At 49.8% G+C, this 22,875-nt stretch overlaps 2 protein-coding genes and 1 long non-coding RNA gene across 7 annotated transcripts in view; 2 read left to right on the top strand and 1 right to left on the bottom strand.

Moving 5' to 3' along the window:
• Nucleotides 1-4,170, top strand: part of HNF4A (hepatocyte nuclear factor 4 alpha) — a 61,066-nt gene extending 56,896 nt beyond the window's left edge. For all 5 annotated transcript variants that reach the window (XM_073880375.1, XM_025875627.2, XM_025875625.2 and 2 more), the window contains exon 10: nt 1,027-4,170. In XM_073880375.1, the coding sequence (XP_073736476.1) occupies nt 1,027-1,169 (143 nt within the window). In that variant the 3' untranslated portion in view covers nt 1,170-4,170. The remainder of the gene's footprint in view (nt 1-1,026) is intronic.
• A 340-nt stretch (nt 4,171-4,510) lies between these two features.
• LOC141370546 (uncharacterized) lies at nt 4,511-11,728 on the bottom strand. Its single transcript, XR_012374661.1, has 4 exons — nt 11,606-11,728; nt 10,242-10,407; nt 6,065-6,161; nt 4,511-4,951 (listed from the first exon to the last, which is right to left on the bottom strand). It is a non-coding gene; the product is annotated as an uncharacterized lncRNA (long non-coding RNA).
• Nucleotides 11,729-13,962: 2,234 nt separating this feature from the next.
• Nucleotides 13,963-22,875, top strand: part of TTPAL (alpha tocopherol transfer protein like) — a 41,149-nt gene continuing 32,236 nt past the window's right edge. Inside the window, exon 1 of the mRNA XM_073880394.1 lies at nt 13,963-14,055. The gene's annotated coding sequence lies outside the window, so the exon portion shown is untranslated. The remainder of the gene's footprint in view (nt 14,056-22,875) is intronic.

The raw sequence follows: 22,875 nt of genomic DNA, 5'->3' as shown, positions 1-22,875 counted from the left end.
CTACTCAGAAAGGGATGAGGTTGGGACCTAAGAGGGGAGCCAGGATGGGTGGGTCTAGAAGATGGGAACTGGGATATAACAGTTCTCTGCACTCCAGGGTATGGAATGAGGAGTGAGAGTGTCCATTTGTTAAGGCTGTTTTTTCCCTGAGGCCATTTATTCAGCGAGGTAATTAACAGCCGCTATTGAATGAAGCTGTCCTTGGGATGAGGGATCCATTGGGTGAACATGTCCATTGGGATAAGAATTCTATTAGGTGATGTTGCCTATTAGGTAAAACTGTTCTTTGAAGTAAGACTGCCCAATTAGGTAAGACTATCCATTAGACAATTGGGTGAAACTACTCATTAGGTGGGGATGTCTGCCGGTCTAGATGGTCCTCTGAGGTGAAATCTCACAAGAGTGAGTTTGTCATTGGACGAAGTTCTCCAAAAAGTAAGAGTATCATTGGGATGAGGTGGTCCACTAAAATGAGACTATTATTTGGGATACTTGTCCATCGAATAAAGGTGGCCCAGTGGGCCATGGTCCAAGTTGAGTTTCAAATACATGATGCTGTGAGGCCAATTAATTTCCATTATTCATCTACCTAAATATCAGAGAAATGGTATTTTGGGCCAGGCACTTGGGTCTCATCAATTGCTGCTCTTTCTCTCCAAGAAAGGACATTGCTGTCACATGTCCCATTGTCCTTGAAGAGAGTCAGAATTGGGCCCTGGTTCAGGAGAAGCAGCCTCGATCTCCATGTTAAATGGTGGAGGAGATGGAGGTGGGTAGGACCTGGGCAGAAGCCTCTGGCCACACCTGGCCCAGCCATAGCCTTCCTGACCTCACCAGACTTAGACTTCATGATCTGGGCCTCAGAATGTTGGAGCCGTAGGAGACCTTAGAGATTGTGTAGTGTAATTCTCTCATTTTATAGAAGAGGAAACTAATTCAGAATGGGGGAAGAACCTTCCCAAGACTCTGGTTGGGAATTCCAAACGGTTGGAATTCTCAGCAGCCCCTGTCTCTCTGTCCTTGCAGCCACCCCTGAGACTCCACAGCCCTCACCGCCAGGTGGCTCGGGGTCTGAGCCCTACAAGCTCCTGCCGGGAGCAATTGCCACCATCGTCAAACCCCCGCCTGCCATCCCCCAGCCGACCATCACCAAGCAGGAAGTCATCTAGCAAGCCGCTGGGGGTCGGGGGCTCTGCTGGCCTCCCAGCCCCCTCAGAGAGCCCCGGTGGTCACTTGTTCCCAGTGAAGGAAGCCGTGACAAGGCCAATCTCAGGGCAGCAGTGGAAAGGGCAAGGGGACCAAGAACTTGGGCTGTGGGCCACACCCCATTGCTATCCTCCACCCCCTGCTCTGGATGACAGGGCTCTGACTTGGGGAGACCCCAGATGGAAAATCCTCTGCTGCCTCGGACAACTCTTCTCTTCCTGAAGCCACTGCCTTCCCCTTCATCATGCCTACCCCCAACTTCTTAAGCCCCAAAGGACAGCTGTCTGGAGACGACATGGGACCTTGCTTAATAGCTCCCTTCCCCTTCAGACTGGTACTTCTTTCTCCAGGTACTGTCCTAGTCCCAGACACTGGGCCCTTCAAGGCTGGATCAGATCGGGGCATCTGACCCCTCCCTGTTCTGCTGCCCCAACCGCCAACGCTTCTCTCCACCTGCCACTGTCACCTTCCTCAGCCATCCTGATTTCTCCACAGCCACCTCTCCAGGGGCTGAAGAAGACTTGCAAACAGTCCCCCAGTCATTCCAGGAGCATTTTTAAAGACTAGCTGGGCTAGGCACAGTGTGGGACTGTTGAGAAGGAAGACACCATTCCACCTCTAACCCACGGCTCTTCCCTTCCTAGGGAATCGGGCGGGTACTCGGGGTGATGCTCCCCACAGACTGTCAACAACGAGAGGACAACCCAAGGTGGACAATTGCAACAGGAACTTGGAGGGGCTGAGGTGGTCAGAGAAAGCTCGGGGAAAGGGGAGACTCTGCATTAGGCCTTTAAGGAAGAGCTGGGTTCCAGCCAGCCGAGCAGGCGAGAAGGACTTTCCAAGGCGGGGCAAAGAGTCTGGGCAAGGCCCCAGGTTGGAAGAAGGGCACAGAGGGGAGGTGATGGAAAGACCAGGCTGTTTGGAGCAGCATAGGAGTCTTGAATGCCAGGACGGAGGCACGGAGGGGAGTAGCTAGGGCGTAGCTAGGGAGGATGTGCAGTGAGCCGGGAGGGAGCGGGGAGGTCAGGTGGGGGCTGGTGATGTGATCCAGGTGAGAGCGAGGAGACCTGGAGTCGAAGATGGATGGGTGCGAGCTCAGCTCAGAAAGATGTCAGGGAGGAATTACCCCCCTCGTGGGCCTGTCTCAAACTCTGCCTCATTTCTGGCGCTGTGTTGAGGCATTTGACATGCATCATCTCCTTGCATCTTCTCTATTACCCAGAGACTGTTGAAGAAGATGAAATTGAGCTCTAAGTGGTTAAGTGATTTTCCTAGAACTCACACAGCTAGTAAGTGGCTGAGTCAGGATTGGATTCCAGGTCGGCCTGGATCATAACAGGAGTTCTTAACCAGGGTGGCTGAGCATCTCTGAAAGGGCCCCTCTGTCCTCACTGTGAGCCAGCTGATGGACTTCCTGCCCCTGTCATCAGCCTCAGAAGCCAAAGTCTTATTCTTTCCAGGGGCCCTGCCCACGCCCAGGACTAAGATTGGCTTGGAGTTATACTAATGTCCAGGTAGGGTCCAGCATCCTGTCTGCTAAAGAACAGGAGAATTCATAACTCTTGGACCCCTTTCCTCTCCTCACTTCCCAAGTCTGGGGGAGGGGCATCAGGGGTCTGGTTCTTAGGAGATGGACCAGTGTGGCCTGGCAATCCAAGAGCGGGATAGTTTGGGTGGGCCAGGGAGAGATGAGAAGGCCTGGGTTTGAGCACTGCTCTGAAACATGAAGCCCCAAAATGGAACGGCCAGCACATCATCCTTGGGAATTTTGGCAGCTTTGGGAAAATTCTGGAAAATGCTACTAGCCATTGGGAACAAAAGAGATGTGTTGTGGGGCTGGAGCTGTGCTTAGGTAGGAGAGTGAACAGTTAGCCTGGCCACCTATCCCCACCCCAGGCTGACTGTTGTGAGTGGACGGAGGCAGGACCGCAGTGCCCCCAAATTCCACCATTAGTGATTGCTTTTTGTGGCAGAGGCACGGGGGGTTTGAGGGCAGTATGTCCAAGAGAAACCTCTACATCTCCAGGAGTCCCAGGAGAAGCCTGCCTGTGCCGCCAAGCTAAGTCCCCGGTCCCAGGAGAGCCTGTCCCATGCTCAGAGCTCTCAAGCCTTCCCCAGCCATCCCTCGTTCTGAGTCCCCAGAAATCCCAGTCAGGGAACCCAGGCTTGTCTGGGGTAAGGTGGGGGGAAGCCAGAATCTTTCTGTCATTGTGGTTATTCCCACTCTTTGCTCCTCCAGCCCCCAGTGTTGCTCAGGCCTCGGTCAGGGGATCGAAGCTGAGATAAGAATTTTCCACAGGATGGAGTTAGGGTAGCAGTGGCTTTTAACAGTAGCAATCTTCTGGGTCAGGGGCTCAGTCCTCGGCCCCAAATTAACCCTTCCAGAAGGAGAAATCCATTCCATTTTAATAATTTTATTGTAATGCAGGAAGCCCAAAACAGAGCAGTTTACTTTTCTGGTTCTGAGGATATGGCATTGGAAAATCTCTCTCTCTCTCTCTCTCTCTCTCTCTTTGCCACCTGAGTTCTGGTCCTAAAATATAAAATCTGGAGAACTAAACAAGGATAGGGAGGGCAAGCATGGACCCTCCAGTACCTCCCCTGAGATAGCCTTTTCTCTGGGCAGCTCTCAGGAGCTTCCAGAATCCACATGACTCCCTGCAGCATGGACAGAGGAGAGGGTTGGAGGTGTATGCTCCTGGACTTTGTGTGATGACCAAGCCAATTACTTTTGCCAAATTGTTCCGTGATTTTCCCTGACTGGGATGAATTGTGAAATTCACACCAAGCGATTCTGGAAGCGGGCTGCTTCCTGTGGGTGTGAATACCACCAGCTCCTGTGTGGACCCCTGGGCCCGTCACTGCTGCTCAATGGGGCAGAGAAGCAAAAAAAGAACATTTCTTACTCTTGTGTGTTTTAACGAAAGTTTATAAAGCAAAATAAATGGCACATATGTTTTCTAAGTCCTTGGATGGGTGTCCTTTCTTCCTTGTCGGGTGTTAGAAACAAGAATGAGAATAGCCAGATGGTCTTTCATGCTCTGCAAAATGCTTTTATATACATTATTGCTTTTTAACCTCACATCAAGAGGAAAGCAAGTTAGATATTATTATCCCTGTCCCCCTTGGCCTTTTAGAGCTGAGAAAACCGAGGCTCAGCGTAGAGGCAGAAGTGGGACTCTAACCCCGACCCCTGATTCCAAGTGCTCACTATGTAGAGAGAGTGAAAGTCAATCCTCCCTCTCAAAGAAGGATGAGGAGGCATGGGGACATTTCATAAAGGCAAGGATGCCCTCGAGATTTTCTAGCCAGGTCTGTTGCCACCTTGGTCCTTTCCCCTGACAAACTAGGTAGTTGGGCTCGTGCCGTGGCCACCACACACCCCAACCTTATATTCACTCAGGGGTATGCGCTAGAGAGCCAGTTGTTAGCTTCCCTTCATGTTTGGCCGTGTGGTACTGATGGTGAGAGGGGGCTAAGAGTGGGCAAGAGCTACAGACCAAGGCTTTGCCCCTGGGGAGCGAGGTGCTACATGTCACCAGCGCGCCACGGCATCCCGTGATGGGGGGAGAGGGCTTGCTGGGCGGCTAGACTCTGGATGCCCAGGTGTGGGAACACTAGGGCGACCCTTTCAGCTTCCCCAAGGGAGGTGACAACGGTTCTGGCCTGGGATCAGTGTAACTCCACTTCTCTGAGCCTCATCTGTGAACTGGGAATGGCGCCTCCCCCTGGGAGTGTTGTCAGGCTTAAAACGAATGAGACCAGAGTATCTGTAAGAGCTTTTGGGTATGAGGTGCCCACCACCAGGGGCTCAGTGTGAACCCTCCATCCAGACCCTTTCTAATGAGAAGCTTAATCATCAAGTTCTCCAGCCTCAAGGGCACCCATTAGCTGCCTGCAGATCCCCGAGGCCGCTCCTGCCTCCCCCTGTCCCTTCCCTCCCCTCCTGAGCTCCAGGAAATGTTTTCCCTCGCGTTGCAACACAAGCCTTGTCCATGCGGATACCAGCATGGACATGGGGGCTGGGGGCCAGAGGAGGCTACTGCAGTCCTAGACTCGGCTTAATAAATCCATATCAAAACCATAAACCCTGGGCTGCCATAAATCCCTCTGGCCTTGGCTCTTCCACCTCATCAGCCCTTTGCCCCAGTTAATCTCAGATCTCAGCGTGGGCGGCCAGAGCTCCCAGTTTGATTTCCATTTCAGTTGCAAAACAACATCAGCTTGGGTGACAAACAGCAGATCCCATCATCCCCGGGTTAGGGTGGATGAAACCAAGATTCAGAGAGGCGAAGGAACTAGTCCTAAGGCGCACAGCTAGGGAGCCATTGAGCCAGAACTTGAATCCATGCTACTTCTACCAACCCCTGTGGCCTCACTGAGAACTGGGAACTACCCCTCCCCCGCCTACAAAGGTGGCTTCCAAAGCCATGATGCTCAAAGCTTTTTATCCCATTATTCTAAATGGCACCCCGTGGCTCAGAGTGGGGATGAGAAGTGGAGGTGATAGGCTGCGTGAGGATCCATAGAGAATTCCATGCAGTGTGACTGACCCATCACCCCAAATTGGTGGGGATGCCTTACTTCCTCTTTCACAGAACCCAGATCACCTTTGATCTACATTTCTCGAATTGGAACGTCATATGTAAATTCCAAGATGTGATCTAAGAGACCAGAATCCCAGGATCCCAAATAGCTGTTTGATGATAGTGGAACTAAAAACCAAATCCTGATTCCAAGGACGACGTTTGACTTCTTCCTCTTTGCCAGACTTTGCTGGACAGAATTTGATCCTCATGATAACCCCCCCGAGTTGGGCACCTCGTTGTTCTATTTTACAAATGAGGGAGGGACTCACCCAAGGTCCGTAACTGATGTGACAGCTGAGATTCAAACTGCCAGTTGTCTGACACCAGGGGCCGCAGTGATCGCGGAGGACATCGGTGACTGGGTGTCTGCATGGTGGGCACAGAAATAGTCAACGGGCAAAGCCTCATGCCAAAGAATCCTGGGGGTTATGATGAAGCAACATCCCAAGGTGCCTCCTTCTTGGAACTTACGCTTTTCCTTTGCAGCGGGAAAAAACGAAGCAGTCGAATATTAAGAGCCAAAGGAGTGAAAGCGACAGGCAGTGAGATGGTAGTTTGAGGGGGTGATTGCTGTGGTCGGGAAAGGGATGGCGTGCTCTTGCAGGAGAAGGATTCAGGGGGATAGGAAGGCAGAGAGAAGACAGCAGCGCACTCAAGGTTGAGGAGAGAAAGTGGAGCTAGAAGTCAGGGCAAGCAGCAGGAAGTGCAACCTGTGGGTAGGAGGAAGGACAGGGACCAGTTACCCACCACACGGTCATTGCACACGCCCCCTAACGTTGTCCCTGTGTATCCCTAAAATCACTCAGCATGCCCCTGGGGTCCTCATCCCACACCTGGAAGTGTGTTATCATGGCTCATCCCCGCCAGGTGGTAGGGACCTCAAACGCGGGGCAAATGGAATTTCTTTTGGGGAAACAGGAAGCCACTGGAGGTTTGCGATCAGGGCACGGCCGTGGCCAGATCTGTATATTTTTAGAAGATTTTATTTATTTATATGTTTGTGAGAGAGAGCGGGGTTGGGGGGGCCGGAAGAGGAGAGGCAGAGGGAGAGGGACAAGCGGACTCTACCCCCGGTGCGGAGCCCAACGCAGAGCTCAGTCCCACGACCCTGAGATCATGACTGGAGCAGAAATCAAGAGTTGGACGCTTAACCAACTGAGCCACCCAGGCGCCCCCAAGATGTGTATTTTTAAAGGATCATTCTGGCAGCTTCATGGAGGACACTCTGGAGGAGGTGCAAATGTGAGCAGGGAGAGAGGTGAAGATGGGCGGGCCCAGGTGACAGATGGTGGCGGCAGAGATGGAGGGGAGGGCTCCAGCCCCAAACATCGCACATCCACACGTTCCCTCACTCAACACACAGTGAGTGGGTGCTGTGCGCAGGTGAGCAGGTGAAGTTAGCTTTCCGGGGGGAGCAGGCAGACAGTGTTTCAGTGAATAAATAGATGGAGGTGATTTCGGAGAGTCAAGTGTCAGACTGTCAGAGAAAGAGCCAAATTCTTTAAAAGTAAAACAAGGTAACGTGAAAGTGCGAGTATAAAAGAGATCACAAAACAGGGTAATTTGAAAGGACTGGGGATGGGATCGCATCAGGCTTGGGGGGCGGGGGTCCGGACAGAGGTCTGGAGGAGGAGAAGGGGCCAGCCGCGCAGAGCGCGGAACGGGTGGGGAAGGCCAGCCGGGTGGAGGGGCTGCGGGCATAAAAGCTCCCGTGGGAGGCAGCTGAGCACTACAGGGTTAGCAAGAAGGTCAGCGTGGCTGGAGAGGAGAGGAAGTCTGAGTGGGGGAGGGACAGGGCCAGGCGGGGCCTTCCAGACCCTGAGAAACATCTCGGGTTTTATTTTAGGTACAATGGGAAGCTCTTCGAAGTTTTTAAATAGGGAGGTGATGCAATCTCTGCTCTTAAAAGGTCACTCTCCGCTGAGTAGAGGACAGACAACATGGAACAGGAGTAGAAGCAGCAAAGCCCGGAGGTGGCGTGTGCAGTGGTCCAGGGAAGAGAGGATGACAGCTGGGACAAGGGGGGCGGGTAGGCAGCATTCGAAGGGGACCCCAAGACTCCTGCCCCTGGTCTATACACACCGTCTCTCAATTATTCAATCAGACACTAATCTGGGTGCTGCTGTGAAGGGTTCTGCAGAGGTAATGAAGGTCCCAAACCAGGTGATTTTGTGGTGGGGAGATCATCCTTGGTGGGCCTGCCCTAGACAGCCGAGCCCTTCACAGGAGCTGCTCTCTTTCTGGCAAATGAAAGGAGAAGCATGAGAGGATTCGAGGGAGGGGAGAGTCTCCATGCCCGCGTTGAAGATGGAGGAGGCCCCCATGGCAAGGAATGCAGGCAGACTCTAGAGGCGGAGAGCGACCCCCAGCTGACAGCCAGCTGGGAAATGGTGATCTCAATCCTACAGCCACGAGGAACCAAATCCAGGCAACAACCTGAATGAGCCTGGAAGTGGATTCTTCCCCGGAGCCTTCAGGTAGGGACGCATCCCAGCCCAGGTAGGGACGCAATCTTGTAAGACCGCGGACAGAGAACCCTGTCACACCATGCCCCGACTAATGACTGGACACTGAGATATGAGTGTTGTTTCAAGCCACTAGGTCTGGAATAACGTGTTATGGGGCACTGAAGATGAATACAGTTGGTGGAAGGGGCAAGATGGCCAGATTGGGATTCGGGGAAGTGGTGCTGCCAAGAGGTTGCTAATGGGTGGGATGCGTGAAGGAAAGAAGGGAGGTAGCTGGGGGACCCGTGGTCCTGGTTATTGAAATGAGGAAGACTGGAGGGCTGCAGATTTGGGGGGAACTGCAGATTTGGGTAGCTATAGAGCTGGGGGCTACAGATTTGGGGGTCTAAGATTTGGGGAGTTGTAGATTTGAGGAACCACAGATTTGAGGGGGGCTGTAGATTTGGGGAGCTATAGACTTGGGGCCTATACATTTCAGGGGCTGTAGATTTGGGGGAATAATAGATTTAGGGAATTGTAGATTGGGGCATCTATAGATTTGGGGAACTATAGATCTGGGGGGGGCTATAGATCTTGGAAACCATATATTTGGAGGCTGTAGATCTGGGTTTGAAAGCAGAGTTCTGTTGGGGATGTTTGGTTTGAGATGCCCATGAAACATCCAAGAAATCATTGGTTATACAAGCCTAGAGCTCTGGGCAAAGTTGGGCTGGAGAGATGTCCAAGTCATAAGCACAGATATAATTTAAAAGCCAAGTGGGAATATTGCTCAGCAAGAACAAGGAGCAAATTGCCGATTTGAGCAAACGGGATCTCAAATTCATCATTCTGAGTGTGAGATGTCAGACCCCAAAGCTACACGCAATAGGATTCCTTCTGTATGATATTCTGGAAAAGACAAAATTCTAGGGTCAGGTACTGTGGTTGCCAGGGGCAGGGGCAGGGGTGGAGGGTTCAAAACAAAGGGGCCTAGCGGACAGGGCTTGGGTCATGGAAACGTTCTGTATCTTGACTCTGGTGGTGGCTACATGGCCATATACACTTGCCCAAACTTGCAGAACTGTACATACATTAAAGGGAGTTAAGTTTTAGAATATGGAAATGTATACCTTAATATAAAAAATGAAAAAATAAAAAGCCAAGTAGTTGATGGAACTCATTTAAAGAGGGAGCATAGCCAGCAGTGATGCAGGTGAGGACCTCACCCTGGACCATGCCATCGTCCAGGCTGCAAGGAAGAAAAGGCACAAAGAACAGATGGAATGGAAGTCGATGGTGAGGGAAAGGGATTCTAGCCACATCCATCGCAGGCCTACTCTGTGCTAAGTGCTCGCAGACACGCTCGTCTGGTGTAACCACCCCAGTGAGGCTGTGAGGCAGGTGACATCAGCGTGTCATAGTGACAAAATCAGGAGATCTGTACTGGTGTGCCATGCAACCAATTCTCTGTTTGTTGAATGCATGACTGAACAAATCAATATCACTGTGCTCCAGGTGCTGGAGGTTTCACCCGCAGGTTCACACTGAGGATACGAGAACATGGTATTTTTAGAGAAGTTGGGGCCATAAAACTTGTTCCATTTCCCGACTTGTGTAATGCCCGCCCCCGCCCCCACCCCCATGGCTCTGAAATTGCTCCCCGGCCTTGGGAAGGGCTCCCAGGCTTATCTTGGTGGGGGGGGAGTGAGACTGTAAAAGCCTTTATAGCTTGAGGTCACGTCTGGTAGGGGCAGTTGTTGCCATAAATCTGAGCAGCCCTGGGAGGGCAATGCCCCGGGCCTGGAGAGTCAAGGGGCAGTTGAGCAATGGCAAGGGACAGCCACTGCTGAGCCAGGCACGCAGGGCCTGCGGTCAGGGCCCATCACACACTCATTACGTTCTGGCCTCACCTAAACCCCAGGAGGCTCATTAAACCTGGTTTAATTAACTTAAAGCAGTTGTTGTGATATATTTCTACAAAGCATCTTTTTTTTTTTACCTTATGTCTCTGAAGGTACGATGTGTCTGTGAGTCAGCGGCATCCTGAGATCGCTGGTGGTGAGATCGGCTGGCAGTTTTCTTTCTTAGCAGTTACACTCAATGCTAGTGCTTCTTACAGCTGAAGCATCTTAGGTTAGACTCTACTCGTTTCATAGATAAGAAAACTGAGAACACAGGGCATAGGGCAACTCAGTGTTGGAGCCAGGATCCTGACAACAGATCGTGTGTTCTTTCTGATACCCAAGGCTGCCTTGGACATGGACACTGACTTTCCCTTCTCCCTCCAAGTTCTTGCCCCCAGCCAAACCACTCCAGCCTGCCATCCCAGGGGGTCCTGGGAGGCAGCAAGCTGCCCTGTTGTTCAAAATTCAATCAGGAGACAGTTTTCAGGGAGCCCTCTGCCCAATGGACCAATCACCCCTGTGACCCATCACCCAAGTCAGCAACGCCAGCCTGGCCGAGCCCGCAACCCGCACCTTCGGGCTTTCCCTAGGACTGTGCTGTACGTGCCCAGTACAACCCCACTTCTAATCACCGGGTCTGGCTCCAAGCAGACTGGGCTCTCACCTCATTTTACAGACGAGGAAACCTGACTCTCTCAAGGTCACACACAAGTCCGTGTCAGGAAAGAGTCTGGAATCCAGGGCTCAAAATCCAGTGTTCTTTTCTTTTCTTTTTTTAAGATTTTATTTATTTGTTTGACAGAGAGAGAGAAGGAACACCAGCAGGGGGAGTGGGAGAGGGAGAAGCAGGCTTCCCGCCCAGCCGGGAGCCAGATGCAGGGCTTGATCCCAGGACCCTGGGATCATGACCTGAGCCGAAGGCAGACACTTAACGACTGAGCCACCCAGGCGCCCCAAAATCCAGTGTTCTTGCCAACTTCTCACATCTCCTAGATCCAGGAGACGCAGGCAGAGAGGGGAGAGTAAGACACTCAAAGTGGGTCAAAAGAAAGGACATTATGACAAGAAGGATTGCCGAGTCCCGAACACATAGCAAAATAATGCAAAATGTCTTTACCTGGGTCTTGTTAATACCAGCAAGTTCTGGGACAGCTGCGCTTAGAGGGGCAGCAGAAGCACTGTCTTGCTCAGAGGATGGGGCCAAACTACACCAGGCATCTCTCCCATCCCTACCAGATCCTACCTCTCTCTCTTAAAACCCTCCAGTGGCTTCCCACCATCGCTAGAACAAAATTCAAACCCTTTACTGGGGCCCCCAGATTCTATATGACATGGCTCTGACCACTTCTCCAAAATCATCTCCAAAATCACTCTGCCCCTCGGTCATTCCATTGCAGCCCCCTTGGCCTCCTCCCTGTTCCTCAACACACCAAACCTGTTCTCATTTCACAGGATTTACCTTGATGTCCCCCTTTTCTGGAACACTCTTTCCCCAGCTCTTCCCATGGCTGCTTCCTTCTAACCATTCAGGTCTCTGCTCAAATGTCATCTCTTGAAAAGACCTTCCCTGACCAACTTAGCTAAATATACAAGCCTTTGCAGGCTATATGGTCTCTGCTGCAACTGCCTAAATCCTCTGTTACAGCATGAAAGCAGCCATAAACAATACCTAAGTGAATGGGCGTGACTGAGTCCCAATAAACCTTTATTTACAAAAGCAGGCAGCAGGCCAGATTGGGCCAATGACTATCCTTTGTTGATCCCTACTTTAATTTATTGTCTTGTGTGATTTCCTTCATTGTGCTTACAATTATCTGCAAGTGTCTATTTGTTTATATATTGATTTATTATCTTCCTCTACCTTTCCCCCTAGACTGTTAACTCTAAGAGCAGGGACTTTGTCAGTTTTTTTATTCAACATTGCTGTGGTGACCAGCCTCCAAGATGGCCCTCAATGAGCCCCACTTCCTGATATTCACACATTGTGAGGTCCTCTCCCAAACTGACTAGGACTGCCCTGTGTAATCCCCAGGATACCGTGGAAATGAAGGAATGTGTCTTCTTTTTTTTTAAAGATTTTATTTATTTGACAGAGACACAGCGAGAGCAGGAACACAAGCAGGGGGAGTGGGAGAGGGAGAAGCAGGCCTCCCGCCGAGCAGGGAGCCTGATGCGGGGCTCGACCCCAGGACCCTGGGATCATGACCCGAGCCAGATGCAGACACTTAACAACTGAGGCCACCCAGGCGCTCCAGGAGTGTGACTTTCAAAGCCTGGTTAAGAAAGACATTGTGACTTCCATTTTGCCCTCTTGGATCACTTGCTCTGAGAAAGCCAGCAGCCGTGTTGTAAGGACATCAAGCAGCCTTGTGGTGAAGTCCACCCGAAGAGGGCCTGAGGCCTCCTTGTCGACGGCTAGTCATGTGGATGAGCCAACTTGACAGTGGATCTTCCAGCCACAGTCAAGCCTTTGGGTGACCACGGCCCTGGCGGACACTCTGACTGCAACCTCATGAAAGACTCTAAGCCAGACTATCCAGCCAGCCACTGCTGAAGTCCTACCATACGAAAACTGTGAGATAATACATTTTCTTTAAATCATGATAATTTGTTGTATAGTTGTACATAAGATAGAGTTGCTGGCACAGTATCTGTACATAGTATGTGCTTAACAAATATTGGCTAATAAATAAGTTTAGTGCTTAATACATATTATAGAAGAATACATTACAAAAGTGAACATTTGAGGGGCGCCTGGGTGGCTCAGTTGTTAAGCGTCTGCCTTCGGCTCAGGTCATGATCCCAGGCTCCTGGGATCGAGTCCCACATCGGGCTCCCTGCTCCGTGGGAAGCCTGCTTCTCCCCCTCCCACTCCCCCTGCTTCTGTTCCCTCTCTCGCTGTGTCTCTCTCTGTCGAAAAATAAATAAAATCTTAAAAAAGAATTTTTAAAAAAGTGAGCATTTGAAAGACATGAACGTAATATTATATAAATATATGTAAAAATATAAATTAAATATATAGAAGAGCACAACTGAGACTTTCCTGATCCACTAACACTCCTTGGACAAGTTACCTGTACAAGAATTCTTCCACCCTTCAGGTCCTGTTTTGGGGATTCTCGGTTTGCATTTCTAATACTCTCTAAGTTGATGATTATACGATTCTGAGATTCCAGGTTTTTGTTTTGCCAAATCCCATGATTCTCAGATTTGGTGATTCTGTGATTCTCATATATTATGATTTATTTAACAATACATATCTTCGTTCAGCGACTCTTCTCTGCAGGCACAGTGCCAGGAGCTAAGTGTTCAGTAGAGAAAAGATGACCCCTGTTTCTGCCCTCCTGTAGCTCATGTGGCCAATGGGGTAAGCCCATGGGCAAATGTGATAGATAGCATAGTGAACAGTCATGTGGGGAGGCACAGGAACTGGGGGCGGGGGTAGAAGTGGAGAAGGAGGCACCAACCCAGCCTCCTTGAGAGGGGTGTGAACAGAAATGCCTTCCCAGAGGAGACAGGAAGAGAGAGGGAGGATTCCAACCAGAGAAGGGGGCGCTGGTGCACACTGTGATCCAAGTAGCGGGAACAGCAAGTGCAAAGGTCCAGGGGTTAGGAAGAGGGAAAGACAGTGCATATCTGGCAAGATGAAGTTGGTATGAGTTGGTGTAGAGAAGGGTGGAGGGGAGCTAGAGAGCAGCAGAATAGCAAGAGACTATGGCCAGGGGACAGAGGACCTAGTAAACCATGTTAAGGAGTTTGAACTTTATCCTGAGGGCAAAAGGGGAGCCAGTGAAGGGTTTTAAGGGGAAGAGTGGCATAGTGTGTCTAGAGTTTGGAAAGTTGCCTCGGCTGCTGTGTGCAAGTTTGGAAAGAGGAGAGACCAGAGAGAAGGCTGGAACAAGACCCCAGGTGAGAGAACAGGCCTAAAAAGATGGGAGATGGGCCAGAGATAGCTGTTTTATCCATGATGTGGTGAAAGGATGGGGGGGGCGTGGATTATGTGAGTCTGGGACTCCTGGACTTCATGATTTCTCTGATTCTTGGAATCTATGCTCAACACTCCATAATTCTTTGTCCCAAAATGCCTGTTGATATCACTATACACTGATAATCCCTGACCTCACACTGCCCCGCATCCCCCCCCCTTTTGAGCCTGCTTTCCCTGTTTGCAAAGTGGGGATCACCAACACCTTCCTTGCCGAGCAGCCGGGGAAGTGAGAGCTGGTGTGTGGTCCACACCTGCACGAAGCAGGCCTTTGGTCCGTGGGAGGCATGCTTGCCCTAAGTGCTTGACATACAGGCATTGCCAGGAAAGAAGGGGTTCTGGAGAGAACAAGAGAGATCAGAATGGAAGAACAGAGGTAAGGAAGAGCCCTGTTTTCATCTGCTCCGGGTCACCTGGGTTGCTCTGGCTTCTGGGCTTCTGGTTGGGCATCTGGCTGGGCATCTGGTTCCCAGATTTGGTTATTTGCTCGTATACCAGTTGGCTGTGGGACTCCCCATATCTGTAGCCTGCTGGCCCTCCCAGCGCCTCTTTCTGGTCCTAAACTAACCCCATCCCCCGCCTCCAGGGCTGCAGACACCAGCTGGGGGTAGCCAAGTAGGATCTGGCCTTCCCTGGGCAGGTCTGAGCCAGGCCAGGCACCACTCAGCCTGCTTCCAACCCAGCCCACCCTCGAGGCCATACTACAGTATTCCCTTCTTAGGCAACTCGTCTGTTGACACAAACAACAGCATATCTTTGGCGACAGAAACCTCACTTGTCTCCCCAAAACAACCACATGGGGTCTCTGGAACCACACCCTAGGCCTCCTGTGTTACAATGTGCTTCTTGCCAGTGGTTCAGCTTTCATTCAGTTTAATCCACAAAACATCAGTTGAACAACACAACTGTGGGCAAACCCCACAGGGCCGGCAGGATCCTTGGAGACTCACTCCTTGCTGCGAGGAAGTGGGAATGGGAAACCACACAGTGTTTGGTGAAGGGTTGAGCTTAGAATCCAAAGCCCGAACTCTCAGTCCATTTCTTTGCACACAGTAGGGGTTCCACGGACAGTGAAATTAGGTCAAATTAGGAGTTTGTACATTTCCCAGCTAGCATTTGCCTTGACTCTTTCTAGAAGGCAGTAAGAGACTGGAGAGAAAGGTGGCCTCTGGGGAGGTGAGCTGTGTAGCTGGGGTCAGGGGTGGGAGGAAGACCTACTTTTCCTTTTATGCCCTTTTGTACCATTTGAATGTTTTATTTTCACCCAGTGCTCATAGATCAGAGTTAATCAATCAAACAAACAATCATAATTAAACAATTAAGTGAGCCAGGCTCTTTTGTAACTCCGTGCCTTTGTACGTGCTGTTCCTTCTGGTGGAAATGCCCTTTCCTGGTCTGCCCCATCCGGAAAACTGCACAAGTTACAAGACTGAGCTCAGATGCCCGGTGTCTGGGGCCTGCTGCCACCTCCCCTCGATGGTTATCTTCCATTTGCCCACCACCTCCGCACGCCCTCATCTGCCCCGCTCCGAGCCCCAGGAGGCACCCACGCCTTCTGACTTCTCACTGGATCCCCCGGCAGAGGGAGGAGTTGGTGGTAGATGAAAGGGCAGGATGAGAAAGAAGTGGGGGTGTTGACGTGACCCATCACCTGCCGGTTTTGCCTTCATCTTCACGGGGGTTACATTTCTCCAAGAACTGCACTCTTGTCTTGGCCTCGCTTCCATGGTTTCGGCTCTCCCCGGGAGCACCAACACTGTTCCCTCTCTCTCTCCCCTTCAAGCCTTTGGGGTGATAACAGCTCCCCACTGTTTCTAGTTCCTGGGTGCCTCGATATCCCTTAAAGTTTCCCTTAGCCTGCCCATATCTCTGTAAATACTTCCTTCATTAACTTTGCTTCAGTTAAGCTGTGGGTTCCTATCTGGAATAATTTCGCCCCTCAGGGGACAGGTGGCAATGTCTGGAGACATCTTTGGCTGTCATTGCTAGCGTGGGGGTGTTACTATTGGTCTCTAGTGGGTGGAGACCAGGGATGCTGCTAAACATCCTACAGTGCACAGGACAGCCCCTCACAACAGAGGATTGTTTTGCCCCCAGTGTTAATGGTGCCGAGTTGAGAAACCCTGATTTACACCCTTGAGATGTTAACCGCTCCCTGCTTGGAGCCTGAGAGTTCCCGGCTGGGGGTTCTGGACACCCACTGCCCTCGCTGCACTGTGACCTACTCGACAGGCCGGCCGTTGGTCTGCTCTGAATGGCAAAGAGATGAAGAGACCCAGTCTTTGTCCTCAAGCTACCCCCTGTACAGTGGGGAGAGAATCTGGGGAGCTTGGTCCCTCACCAGACTCGAGCCCTTGAGGGCAGGGTCTCCGTGTCATTGACCACATAGCCCCAGTGGTAGGAGACATTTGCTGATTGAATCAAATAATCCTTCCACAATGTCTTAAAAGAGGCTACAGCAGACAAGGGTCTAGACTCAGTGACTAAACAAGACCCAGGGAACCTGGGTGGGGTTTTTTGTTTTTGTTTTTGTTTTTTTTTCCCCCCTGTGACAGAAATTTCAGGGAAACCACAGTTAGGCAAATACATACAGAATGAATAAGGAATGAATGAATGATAGTCCCGGAGATATGGGTGGGTGGGTAGGATGGAAAGCAAGAAGGCCAGAAGGTGTCTCATCTCTTAAATGGGTATCATAATAGAACCCACCTCCTAGGATTACTGTCAGAATAAAATTAAGGGAAAGCACTTAGTATGTTACTTAGTGCCTGGTGAGCACAAAAGAAACAGTATCTATCAGTTATCTGGAGGAAGTGATGGAGGAGAATCATCGAGGTGGGGGCTAGGGAGAAGCTCTGACGTGAAGAGGGGGCTCCTTTGCTTCTCTGGGCATCTGTAAAATGGGCAAAATGTAGGCAAGATTAGTGCTTTGCAGAACCAATATCATAAGGGATGCTTTAGGAGCTCCACAACATGTGATTCAAATACTATTTTTAAAAAAATCAAATCTATAATTGAACAAAAATAAAAGGCCCAGTCTGTTAAGTTACAGTGAGATATAACTGTCAGGCAGGCTTAAAGTGACCAATTCATCTGTTTTGCCTGGGACTTTACCAGTTTTAGCAGTGAAAGTCCTGTGTTCTGAAAATCCCCTCGGTCTTGGGCAGACTGAGATGGTGGGTTACCCTAGCAGGCCAGATGATCAGTCGGCCTATGTGATTTTTAAAATAATAAGTAGCTAACATATATTGAATACTTATTCTGTGCTAGGTGCTTTTCTAATGACCCTATAAGTATTATCTTATTTAATCTTCATAAGAACCCAGTGAGATAAATATTATTAACATCCCTTTTTGTACAGTGGCACAGAGAGGTTCTATAATTGCCTGAGGCTACACAGCTCCCGAGTAATAGAGTCATGATTTGATTCCAGGTTGTCTGGGTCCAGAGTACCCATATTTAACCATGACCTCTATGATACATATGAATATATTTTAAAAGAAACTTTGAGATGATAATGGTAACAGTAATAGTAATAATGATGATGGTGGTGGTGGTGGAAATATACTTTTAAAACATTTTTTGAAATAGTCATAATGATAATATGTTTTTTGAGCACTCAGATATTCATTCCAAAGTTTAACCCAGTGGAGACAGCTTATATTCTAACTTGGGCTACCAGATCTAGCTAGGGTGAAGACCTCAGAATAAAGGGCCACCTCTACTGAATTATAGCTGGAGTAGAAGACTCAAATATTTACAGGTATTACACAAGCAGGGCTTCTAGGGGGGCTGGCTGGCTGCTAGTTCTTCATCTGGGTGCCCCTGACACGGTGGTGATGGTGTTCTCTCCGTGCTGATTATTGAGCTGTCCACTTAGGCTTTGTGCATTTTTAAAGTGTATATTTTTAAAATTATATAAAACTTTCCAAGCACACATACACACGGATTGTTGCCCTTTGGAAATATTTCTCTGGATGAAGCAGGATTACATTTGGATGTGAAGGAAAGCAGATACTGAAATAATTGGATTTGGGAGGCTGGCTTCCCTGCAGAGAGTGACTGATGGCTCTTTGATGGATAGATACAAATCAAGCAGTTGTCGGGTATGCCCTGATTTGAAACTGAAGTGTTTGATAAGACAGCTTCCATTTTTCTCGATGATTTCTTTGTATAAGAATATCTATGTTGAGGGTGCCTGGGTGGCTCAGTTGGTTAAGCAACTGCCTTCGGCTCAGGTCATGATCCTGGAGTCCCGGGATCGAGTCCCGCATCGGGCTCCCCGCTCAGTGGGGAGTCTGCTTCTCCCTCTGACCCTCTTCCCTCTCGTGCTGTCTCTCATTCTCTCTCTCTCAAATAAATAAATAAAATAAAATCTTAAAAAAAAAAAAGAATATCTATGTTGAGAAGCCTGCCTGGTTTGTTCACCTCGTTTACCCAAGTTCTCAGGTATATGAAGTTATAAAAAACAAGAACTTTCTATATGTTTTATCAATCAGGCTTTCATGGGAAAAGGGTTTCGTGGCTAAAATTTAGAATGTGAGAACTTTAAGGTTCTAAAATTCTGCCTCTGAGAAGCAGGCCCCACATGGCAGGATGGGTTTGGGGGTGACTCACCGCTGGGATGGGTGGCAGGGGAGTGACCGCTCCTGGGGGACGGGCGAGCACCCAGGAGCCACTGTAGCCACTTCTCGAAGGGCGTGTCTCTGTTTACAAAGGGCCTTTTCATCTTTAGTCACCTCTTCAGCAAACAAGTCCAGGCACCCACTCTGTGCCAGGTTACAGGGGTGTAACGTTCATCCAATAATCACAAAGACAGAACTACCAACAGTGGCAAGTCACAGGGGCACAGGGCCAGGGACCCTCACTGGTCTCCACCCTGCCTCCCAAACCACGCAAACCCGCCCCTTCTCACGGCCCTCCTCGGCCACCCTGGCTTGCTCTTCACCATCCCCAGCCCCACAGTCACCAGCTTGCCGGTCTCCCTGTCCCATTCGGATCCCTAAATCCACTCTCCATGGTGTGTTTATAAAATACAAATCAGAAGACCTCACCCGTACCCTACCCCTAACTCGAGAGTCATACCCCTGCCGCAGAGTCACATTCCACGGCCCTCCGGCCCTACGTGGGCCCTGATCACCTCGACTCTCCTTTCTCCCTCTCTCCAGTCTTGCGGCTCCTGCCTCAGGGCCTTTGCTCTAGCCCTTCCCTCTGGCTGACTCCTCTCCCGCACATTCAAACAGCTGCTGTTTCTCATGATTCAGATATTGCCACAAATGTCACCCACCCCCCCCCCCAAGAAACTGGCAACACAGGGGCCTCTTTGGCTGGGTGATGTGTACTGCCTGAATTTTGTGCCATGTGCCTATTCAATAAATTGTTAGTTCAAACACAAGTGTCTCCTTGGAGAGGCCTTTCTGGAAAGCGACCTTCCCTGCTTACTTCCTCTTATAATTTTCCCTTATGAGGTATATGATACAGTCTGCAATTGCCTTGGGATTTTTTGTTTTGTTTTATTTTTAATCTCTTTTTAGTTCATTGTCTATCTCCCCTTCATGAGGACATGGACTTTACCCTGTCCTACCTACCACCTATTACAGTCCTGGCACATAGTAGGTGCTCAATAAATATTTATTGACCCAGTGACGAAAAGAAGTGGCGGCGGGGGTGGGGGGATGGAAGGGTGTCTGAGTTGATAACGGAGAGTTACCCCGCAAAGCTGGGGATGGGAGGGCTGGGCTTAGCTCCAAGCAGGGGGAAGAGTTGGCAGTTTGAGGGCTTCAGGAAGACCAGGCTGATGGGACCAGGGACAAGAAAGCCAGGGTGTGAGGCAGGCGAGATTATACCCGTTTTACAGATGAGGAATCTGAGGCTCAGAAAGGGCAAGAGACTTACCCAAGTCATCCAGTAGGCAAGGATTTGAGTTTAGAATCCAGGTCCCAACTCAAGGTTAAATAGAACCTCACAGTTACTGAGCACCTAAATGCACTAACTTATGAGATGGGTACTATTATTACATCCTTATTTGACTGATGAAGAAACTGAAGCACTGAGAGTTGAATGACTTGCCCTAGGTCATATAGCTTACAAGTAGCCAAGCCTCAGGCCTTTCCCTGGCTCCCAACGGTTCCCAGTTTCCACCCCTCAGGTCTCACCCCCCCTCCTACCCCCGAGCCTCTGGCCTCACACAAAGTTCCAGCCTGGACACGGAGGGGCTGTGGGTTTAAACATTGACCCTCCCTGGAGTTTGGGGCAGAGCCAGAAAATTCTCTGAAACCTTCCAGGACCTGGGTTCCCCTAACTCCAGACCAAAAGAGAGCAAAACTAGCCCTACTTGCGAGACTGCTATGAGAAAAAAAGCGATAAAACATAATTACAGGACTTGTACGTGATAAAAATAATCATAGGGCTCCTGGCAAAGACTGGGCTATAGAGATACTGACTAACGACAGCAGGAATTTATGGCCCTGTGGGCCCGGTCTTTTAGAGGCTGGGGTGATAGGAGCCAGGGTCATGAGTGAGGTCACGGGCAGAAAACTCCCAGCGGCCCCTTCCTATCCTACCAGCCTGGGCTGCGATTTCGGGGCTCTCAGAGTGCCATGCCCTCCCAGCCCAATGGGCCACCATTCATCACCCCTCTCTTGGGTCTCGTGTCTCTTGCCACTTCTAAAAACCTGTAAACATTAGCAAGTTATGGTGATTTGGTTCATTCATTAATTCTCAGGGCCCCAGGGGAAGGCAGGGTGCAGATCTGGGTGGTAGAGGTAGAGAGCAAGACCAGGCACAGCGATTCATCCCCCTGTAGCCAGTGGACACATGCTGAGGGCCTACCCTGTGCCAGGGGCCTTGCTTCCCTGGTGGACCCCCAACCCTGGGGTAGGAGGATGTAAGAGCTGGACCCTGGGTCTCCAACTCCAAGGACTATGGTCTCCCCACCACAGAAGAAGATTGGGAGTGGCTTATCCCTGTAAGTGTTCACAGCTAATTCTTAAGGACATCAAAAACCCTCCTTAAGACCCTGTGTAGTTGTTTTTTATAAAAACAAAACCTACATATCACAAAAGCTCAAATAACACAGAGAAATTCGAAGTTCAAAACACCGAAATTTTACCACCCAGAGGAAAACCACCCTTAGCAGAGGTTAAAGGAGCTTAGTAAGCGCTCAAGTGCTGAAGTCAAAACGTCACAAGCTAGCTATCAACTCTCCTCTGCCTCAGTTTCTCCAACCGGCAAAACTGTCCCATGGCAGCACCTGGCTCCCGGGGCTGTGAGGAGCACTAACTGAGCTAACTACTTACAGAGCACTTAGAACAGCACCCTCACGGTTCCGCACATGAGCGCTACACCTGCTTGCAGTTTTAGAACCTGATTTTTAAAAATACCCAACAAGATATGCTAGGCACCTTTCCATGTCTATAAGCTCGTTTATGTAAGTAAGGTCTTAATTTAAGGGCCGAGCAGCTCCCACAGGCAGGAGCCCCCTCCCCACACTTGCATCCTCTCGAGGCTGTTTATTTTCCGCCTGTATCTGCACCAGGAGCTCTCCACAGATCCCGAAGGCAATCCGGTGCAGCAGTGTTGAAACTAGGGCTCACAGACAGCAAGTCACTTAAACCGGGGTCACAAAGCTGCGACTTGAGCCTCTAACATCTGGATTCCAGAGGCAGAGCTCAAGACTGAGAAACAAGCACTGAGAAATTCAAGAGGGCTTGGAGTCAGGTGGACGTGACTTTGAATTCCTCTTCTGCCAGTACGAGTTGTGTCACCTTGGGCCAGTGCCTTAACCTCCCCAAGCCTCAGTTTTCTCATCTGTAAAATGGGACTGCTGATACCCATCACACAGCATTGCCACAGAGATTGCTCTGATCTGGCTAATCGCCGCTGTTTCTGGAACGGTAATGCGTGCGTGGCTCCATGTTAAGTACTTTCCAGACAGTATTTCATTTAACTAATAAGCAAAGGTAATATTGCTGTTTGCAATATTAGCTCTTCTGGAATGTATATTTCATAAGGGGTTGGGGGGCTTTGGTTGTTTTGCTCATTGTTTCACTTCAAGGTCTAAAACAGTGCCGGGTGCATGGTAGATGCTCAGCGAAAATTGTTGCACGAATAAATGACTCCAATTTCACCGATATCAGTGACAAAAGGGCTCTGTTCCTAGGTATGTGACTTTGAGCAATTCTCTAGGTCCCTCTGAACTTCAGTTTTCTCCTGGGCCTAATGGGTATAATGACACTGGCAACATTGATTGAGCACCACCTGTGTGCTGGGCCCTGTTCTAAGTGGTTTATATCTCCCAACGGTAATGTCTCCTTTAAACATTACAACGCCCTTTGAGGTACTATTATTAGCCCATGTTAAGGTTAAACTAGCCGAGGCACAGGGCGATTGTCACCTGGCTAACATCTCACTAGTTAAGAGGTGAGGTTGGAATTCAAATCCCCCAGGCCTCTGATGCACCACAGAGTGCACCTGCTTAATAAGACTCTAGGACTAACCTTCCCTTCCCCATCAACAGTAGAAGTAGTATATATACTGAGGTATATTTGTAGAGTGGAATACCAAATAGTAATGAAGAAAGAGTAAATTACCAATAACTATAATGACATGGGTGAATCTCACAATTATGTTGAAAGGAGCCAGGTGCAAAAGACACTAGAGTTCCCAGGTAAAATACAAGGTGTTCAGGTGAATTTGAATTTCAGATAAACAGTGAAATTTTTTTTTAGCATAAATATTTCCCA

This window comes from Callorhinus ursinus, unplaced genomic scaffold, assembly GCF_003265705.2.
Source record: "Callorhinus ursinus isolate GAN/ISIS: 27379988/994484 unplaced genomic scaffold, GSC_fseal_2.0 scaffold38, whole genome shotgun sequence".
In the NCBI taxonomy this organism is placed as follows: domain Eukaryota; kingdom Metazoa; phylum Chordata; class Mammalia; order Carnivora; family Otariidae; genus Callorhinus; species Callorhinus ursinus.
Note: the sequence above shows the minus strand (reverse complement) of the source record. Positions and strands in the feature narration are given on the sequence as shown.